At 39.7% G+C, this 7927-nt stretch overlaps 1 protein-coding gene across 1 annotated transcript in view; it reads right to left on the reverse strand.

Moving 5' to 3' along the window:
- Positions 1–7927, reverse strand: part of TRPM3 (transient receptor potential cation channel, subfamily M, member 3) — a 588224-nt gene that overhangs the window by 87127 nt on the left and 493170 nt on the right. Inside the window, exons 15-16 of the mRNA XM_011948911.1 lie at positions 5813–5842; positions 4642–4931 (exon numbers count right to left, since the gene is read on the reverse strand). Coding sequence (XP_011804301.1) covers positions 4642–4931; positions 5813–5842 — 320 coding nt within the window. The remainder of the gene's footprint in view (positions 1–4641; positions 4932–5812; positions 5843–7927) is intronic.

Genomic DNA, 7927 nt, shown 5'->3' on the forward strand with positions numbered 1-7927 from the left:
AGGAGAATCGCTTGAACCTGGGAGGTGGCGGTTGTAGTGAGCTGAGATCACACCACTGCACTCCAGTCTGGGCAACAGGGTGAGACTGAGTCTCAAAAAAAAAAAAAAAAAAAAAAAAATTATGCCCACTACCAGCTAGAGCAGCAATTCTCAGAATGTGGCCCATGGGTCATGAGGGTCCCTGAAACATTTTGAGAGGGTGTGTGTAGTCAAAGCTATTTTCACAATAGTACTAGGATGTAATTGGGTTTGGCACCATCTTCACATTTGTACTGATGGTACAAAAGCAATGGTGAGTAAAGCTGTTGGGTGCCTTAGCAAGAACAAAGGCAGTGGTACCCACCTTTACCAGATGTCATTAGACTCCAGTATTATGCACTTGCAGAAAGCAAATGCAACCGTTTTACTTAAGAATGACCTTGTTGAGGACTAAAAAACAATTAACTTTATTAAATCCTTACCCTTGATTAACCGTCTTTTTACTGTTCTGTGGGATGAAATGGGAAGTATACTCCTAAAATAGTTCTGCTGTATACTGAACTATTATGGGTTGTCCTGAGGAAATGCACTTATGTGATTGTTTGGATTGTATTATAGCCACTTTTTTTTTTCATGGAATATAATTTTTACTTGAAGGACTGATTGGCAGATGGACTAAGGTTGTGTAGACTTGGACCTTTGGCAGATGTGTTTGGAATGACCAAAGTGAGGCTGTTATTTCAAGGAAAACAATAGATAGTATTTGTTGCCAATGACAAAATTCAAACTTTTAAGAAAAAAATTGGGATTTTAGAAAACTTATATCTACTCCCCGCACCCCCACCATGACTTTGACAGCTTTTCAGGACTGAAAGACATCTCCCATGAGATAGAGGTGATACTAATGAAACTGTATAATAAAATGTGTATTTGGAAGAGCTGCATACCTTCACAAACCAATAATTTTCCATGACCAATCTATGATGTTACAAGATCCATCAAAGTATAAGATAGACCACTGGATTTTACTTTGTTATTATTTTATTTTATTGTTTTAGAGTCAGAGTCTCACTACATTGTCCAGGTTGCAGGGCAGGGGCTACTCACAGGCATTATAATAGTATACTACAGCCTCGAACTCCTGGGCTCAAGCAAGTCTCCTGCGTCAGCCTCCTTAGTAGCTGGGACCATGGCTGGCTCAACTAGTGGATTTTAATATAACAGAATTTGAAAAGTTCACTTATATGGTTTTAGATTTCACCTTCCAACTCATTTTTAAGAAACAGTTACTTACTAAATTTTGGTGTAGTATCAAAAAAAGGATATCTACAATTATATGTAAAGAGGATTAAAATACTCCTTCCTTTGATATATTTGCTATGTTTGTCATGTATTTTTGTGGGGTCAGATTTTCTTTATATACTTTAACCAGAACATCCTACAGTAGACTGAATCCACAAGTAGATATCTAGCTCTCTTCTATTAAGCTGGACATTACAGAAATTTGCAAAAGATAAAAAATGTTCCTATTATGAATTTGTTCTTTGTTTTTGAAAATACATTTTTTATAAACATGTTCTTTATGTTAACATATAATGGGGATTCCTATGTTTAACTTAAAATGAATTAAATATTTTTAGAGTCTCCATTTAAATTTCTAACATGGTAAATAAACACCGATAGGTAGAATTCCCATAGATAAAAGCTCTTTGAGGTTCTCAACAATTTTTAAAGGTATAAAGACCCAAAACCTGGAAAACTGCTGAGTTTAATAATCTCAATGATAAGATTAATTTGAATTTCATTACTATTCTTTGATTGTATAGGCTCACTCTCAGTGCAAGTTTTTGATTTTAATTCCCCTTGGAGACAAATAAGCCACAACCCAAATCCCATACACCCTAGTCCTTCCAGGAGGGGCCCTGAATTTGCAGCCAGCCTCACCCTCTTGGGGCCGAAGAGGTTGTGGTAGAGAGTCCGGAAGCGCTTGCGCGTGTAGTTGCAGCGATAAGCCCCGCCCATCAGGTACTCGATCACCAGGCCGATGTCAATCAGGCTGATTCTGTAGTCTGGGGGCAGGTTCCCCTGTCAGGGTAGAATGAAACAAACAAACAGACAAATCCAAAAGACAACGTGGTTTACTAGGGATTCTAGTTCATGCATTCTGTAACTAGAGTAAAAAAAAATTGAAAAAAGAAACATATGAATGTATTATTATGCTGGTTAATTAATTCACCTTAAAATAGATCCAACCGAAACCTGGATACTCGCGCTTGGAAAGAAGACATAAGTTAAATAAGAAGATGCAGTAATCGTCGGCAATAATAGAAAATCAAAATATTTATTCAAGTCTTCAGCTGGGGAGAAAAAAACACCAGTGTAGAAGAAACACAAGGCTAGACACGGCAAATGCTATCACTCCCAGGCACTAGGAACTAGGTTTCCCCAAATGCTCCCCAAGCCCCTCTTTCTGCCTCTGACCCAGGCCTGTTACCACTCTCTTGATATCATTTGGTTTTTACCACCCACTAAAGGAAGACTCCTCTCAGAAGATGAGTGTCATTACCAGGGCCTCCATCAGCTGGGATTTTAGGACTCAGGTCTCCTTTAATACAAAACCTCTATCCATAATTTTAAAAAACTGATGCTTTTTTCATAAAAGAAGAGCAATATTTAGGGAGGGGATTTTGGGTGTCAGGATGAGGTTGTATATGAACATCCCTTGCATTTAAAGAGAAGAAGGAGAGAAATTGGAGAAGACATTGTAGCAATGGAGTATTTATTTTTCTAGAATTAAGGAGATTTTTTCATTTTTTCTTTTGAAGAGAGTAACATTTCTTAAAGATCTAGAGTTATGGTGTCTTTTTGAGCTGTTTGCCATCGCTAGATGCAAAAATAATAAAGATTTTCTTATTATTTACTCAATACTGCTTTCAACTTCTAAAGTTTAGGTTCTAAAGAAAAGTTTTGCTGTTAGGCCAAGGGAGAGTTAGTTCCATTTGTGAGAAAGTCTGAGTGCACAGCGAATTCCAATCCACTCTCACTGCCTGCTGTAGCTCCTTCTTGCAGGAGAGTGCTCTATACCATAAATGGCTGGGTGTGACACTGCGTGGGAAGTCTCATGCCCTTACATCTATTTTGGACAGACACGAGGGCTCCATCCACTTTTGTCCTTAATGAAGGACCCACCCAGGATGCTGTGTGAGATTTCTGCCACTTCACAGAAGACGTTCATTATGTATAATGGTCGTTTTCCAACTTTGGTGGCATCAGAATACCCTGGGGAACTTGGTGATATTGCAAACACCTGGACTTTGTCTCACTTACTTCAATGTATCGGGGCCTCTATGTCCTTTCCTAGCTCCTCAGGTGATTCTGATGCACACCCAAGTTTGTCAAACTGCTTGTCTACTCAGTAAGGGTCTGGTGGTAGTGGTAGATTAGGCAGCAGAACTGGGAAATTCATAGTGTCAAAAGCTAATTACTTTCAGTCAGAAATTAATTAAAAATTTTTTGCTAACCTGAGGGTAGGTTTTCAGTTGTCCTTACTCAAGTTTTCTATGGGCAACTGTATTCATTTGAAGGTTTTGGGATTCAGGATTAGAGGTATCCCTCTGCATCCTATCATTAAACCTATAGCTCTACATTTTTCTTGTTTGATTTATCTTTATATCCTCAGAACCTCTTATAATATGCCTGGCATATGGTGGGTACTCAGAGTGTTTTTGTTGAAAGTATAAACCAGTAAAACAGTGAAATTAATTGATGTGGTTGGGATCAAGTCTGGGTTTGGGTTTTTTAGTGTTATGTTCTCAGTAACAAAACCAACTAGCCACAATCTGTTAGTCATCCCTGGTTGGAATAGCCCTAGTTCACTATGGAAATTTGCTTTGAAATACAGGTAATGCTGTATCTGGAATTCAGTGGCTATCCTCAATGGGGTGAGAACAATGGGATAGTAATTGAAGCACCAGCCTCAAGCATGTAAGACTCCATTGCTGCTTTTTTTTTTTTTTTTTTTTTTTTTTGAGACAGAGTCTCTCTCTGTTTCCCAAGCTGGAGTGCAGTGGAATGATCAAGGCTCACTGCAGTCTTGATCCCCTGGGCTCAAGAGATCCTCGCACCTTAGCCTCCTGAGTAGCTAGGACTACAGGCATGCACCACCACACCCAGCTAATTTTTAATTTTTTTTTAGAGATGGGGTTTTGCTATGTTGCCCAGGCTGGTCTCAAACTTCTGGGCTCAAATGATCCACACATCTCAACCTCCCAAAGTGCTGGGATTACAGGCATGAGCCACTACACCAGGCAGTATGTCCTGTTAAATGTGTCAAACTTCAGTTCACATTCCAGCCTTGCCACCACAAATGTGTGATCTTAAATTCTCTGAGCCCCATTTTTCCTGGCTGAAAGAAGTGCATAACTATGGGACCTACCTCATGGGGTAGTTGAGAGGATGAAACAAAATGTTCCATGTTTCTATATGTACCATACTGTCTGTGGCACTGTGCACAATAAAGGAGAATTGTTTGTGTCCATCTTGTGTGTGCATCACTGGGGTGATACTGACTTCCCTTAAAGTTCTGAGTAGCTCAGACCTTCCAGCACTGGGAGCCCACCTTTCCTCCTCTCCCCCGACCAGCCCTTTGCTGGGTAGACCCACCTGGAATTGTGATTCAGCTCCTGGGAAATGTCATCAACCATGTCGTTCTCAGAGGCCTCATGAGCCATGGCTTTGCAGAGCTTACAGGCCACCAGGGCCTTGGCCATGGCCTCCTCACCATGCTGCCAGAAGAACAGGGCCATCTTCTGCCGCTTCATGAGGACAGCCCACACCATGAGCTCGTGGAAAGGGAAGGGGAAGTGGTTGATCTCAGGATCATCCAAGTCAATGTCTACCTCTTCTTCACGTTTCTTGGTTGTCTTTCTTCCTCGCCTCAAGGGAATATCATCCTGTAATTATAGGGAAATCACACAGGCTGAGTTAGAAATGAATTGGTGCACTTGAGCAAGTAGCAATTGTGTATCTTCTCCCAGCTAGCTCTGGGATCAGTACTGAAATGAACTAGGCCAGCTTCTGTCCTAAAAGAACTCACAAGCTCATCCATGCCCAACTTTAAAACAAGTGATGATAAATGCATAAGCACAGTGCTGGGGGAACATGTCAGTGTTACACTCTGATTTAAAAAATTATTTTTTAATGGGCCAGTTTCTTTCTTTTCACTTCTGTGTGAAACATTACCTTTATTCAAAAGGTAATGTTGTTTGTACCTAATTACGGAGAGCACTACCCTTTTTGCTGAAAGGATAAGGACAGCCTAGATTTTTATTTGCATACACGACTGTAACCACATGAACAAAAGATGGCAAATGGATAATTTATCTCAAGTTTCTGAATACTTATTAGATGCAATTCTGAAGTAGTTCTGGCCTTTGGACCTGTCACCATTTGTAAACACTCCAATAGATTTTGATTACCAGAATTTATATGCTTCCTTGGTTTTCAGGTTAGTATTTCAAATAGGATTTTTTTGTTTGTTTGTTTGCATTGCAGATACAACCTCATGGTGGAATTTTCAAAGGTGCTGTGAGGAACCCTTATGACACATTATATATATATAATTATACATATATAATGTATACATACTATAGTATGTAGTATATATAGTATTACACATTATATATACTATATATTTATAGTATATATATTACATATAGTGTATCTATTATATATACACTATATATTATTATATATATACTATATATATAGCATATATATAATGGGTAACAAAGAGAATAAATCATTGGCACTAATAATTTGGACAAACACTTACCTCCATTCCCAGCAGTTTCAAGGCTTTGGGCTGTTAAAAAAAATGTTGTGAACAAAGTTAGATCAGTTAGATCTTTCTTTCATAAAGGTAAGAAGAGTCCTATTATATCTTTTTGGTTTTGTTTTTATTGAGACAAGGTCTCACTTTGTTACCTGGGTTGGAGTGCAGAGGCACAATCCTGGCTCACTGCAGCCTCAACCTCTCGGGCTCAAGTGATTCTCCTACTTCAGTGCCCCAAGTAGCTGAGAGTAGAGGTGCACGTTACCATGCTTGGCTAACTTTTAAAAATGTTTTGTAGAGATGGGGTCTCACTATGTTGCCAGGCTGGTCTCAAACTCTTGGGCTCAAGTGATCCTCCCACCTCAGCCTCCCAAAGTACTGGGATTATAGGCATGAGCCTCCACACCCAGCCTCCAAGAGTCCTGTTATATTTTAAACAGGTGATATAAGAACACTATTGTACCCTAGAGCATTAATTTTATTTTGCTAAATAAAACGCCACAAGAAGAACTGATTTATAGAAATTCCAAGAGAATTTTGGATTTGGTGATTTTAATGAATCTACAGAAAATGAGGAAACTGGCCAGGCATAATGAGATTGCCTAAGGATAGAGCCTGCAGGTTGATAATGACTTTTGTGAACCAAGATTTCTTTCACCTTCTATAAGCATCTTGCTTGGCTGACACCTTCACAACATCTAGTATTTGAATGAGTGCTTTGGTGTGAATGTTTTCGCCCCCCCAAATTCATATGTTGATATTCTAATTCCAAAGGTGATGGTATTAGGGGGGACACTTTCTGGCAGGTGATTAGATCAAGAGAGAAGAGCCCTTAGGAATGGGATTAGTACCCTTATAAAGGAGGCTCAATGCAGCTCATTCACCCTTCTACTGGATGAGGACACAGTGAGAAGGTGTCACTATGAATGAGGAAGCAGGTTCTCACCAGACAGTAAATCTGTTGGTCCCTAGATCTTGGACTTCCTACCCTCCAGAACTGTGAGAAATGAATTTCTGTTGTTATAAGACATCCCACTGATGGTATTTTGTCGTAGCAGCCTGAACAGACCAAGACAAATGAACAAGGAAACCTTCAATCAAGCAGATCGAATCATGTATTTCTCAAACCTCTGAAAAGCCTCTATTATCTGGAGACTTGGGATGTTATTCAGAAATATATTAATATGTTTAGATGCTTTATGCTGGCCATCTCCCTGTGCTGCTGCCCATCAGGGCAACAGCGAGTGGGGCCAGAGGGCCTGTGCTGATGGTGGCAAAGGTGCTCAATAGCATGGAAAGTGTCAGCACACAGGAAGCATCATTGGCCATGCTGGGAATGTGCAAAACAGGCATGGGCTGAGTCGGAGAGAAAAGGCAACTCAGAAGGACACAGACCCTGATCTATATTTAACAGCAGGTAATACAAAATTACATCTCAGGGGCCAGGAAAACCAATTTTAAGCTTTTAAATATTTCAGAATGGTTGGGCACCATCTTGAAAGTTATTTGAGTAAATGGTAAGGGTACAGCACTTATAGTTCCTCCAAATTGTATTTGACTATTCACGTTAGAACAGCTCAAACCAAATCTCTCTCTTTGTCTATTTTTCTCTTTCTCGTTCAGCTTCTAAAATGACTACTAGGCTAATATCTATTTCATTTTTTTCTTATTTATCTTTATTGGTGTTTTTTAAAAAAATTCTGTTATATATATTTTTTCATTTTCAAACAAATCCCTTTTGTTAAATTTTAGGTGTTTTCAAAGTTCTTTACTAGTTCCACAAAATGCTTTCAGAATCAGAAAAAAACTTTGTTAAATATAAAAATCATGACTTGGCACAGTGGCTCACACCTGTCATCCCAGCAGTTTGGGAGGCCAAGGCAGCAGGCGGATCACCTGAGGTCAGGAGTTCAAGACCAGCCTGGCCAACATGGCGAAACCCCGTCTCTACTAAAAAAATACAAAAATTAGCTGAATGTAGTGGCATGTGCCTGTAATCTTGGCTACTCAGGAGGCTGAGGTAGGAGAATCGCTTGAACCTGGGAGGTGGCGGTTGTAGTGAGCTGAGATCACACCACTGCACTCCAGTCTGGGCAACAGGGTGAGACTGAGTCT

Source organism: Colobus angolensis, unplaced genomic scaffold (assembly GCF_000951035.1).
Source record: "Colobus angolensis palliatus isolate OR3802 unplaced genomic scaffold, Cang.pa_1.0 Scaffold286, whole genome shotgun sequence".
Lineage (NCBI taxonomy): Eukaryota > Metazoa > Chordata > Mammalia > Primates > Cercopithecidae > Colobus > Colobus angolensis.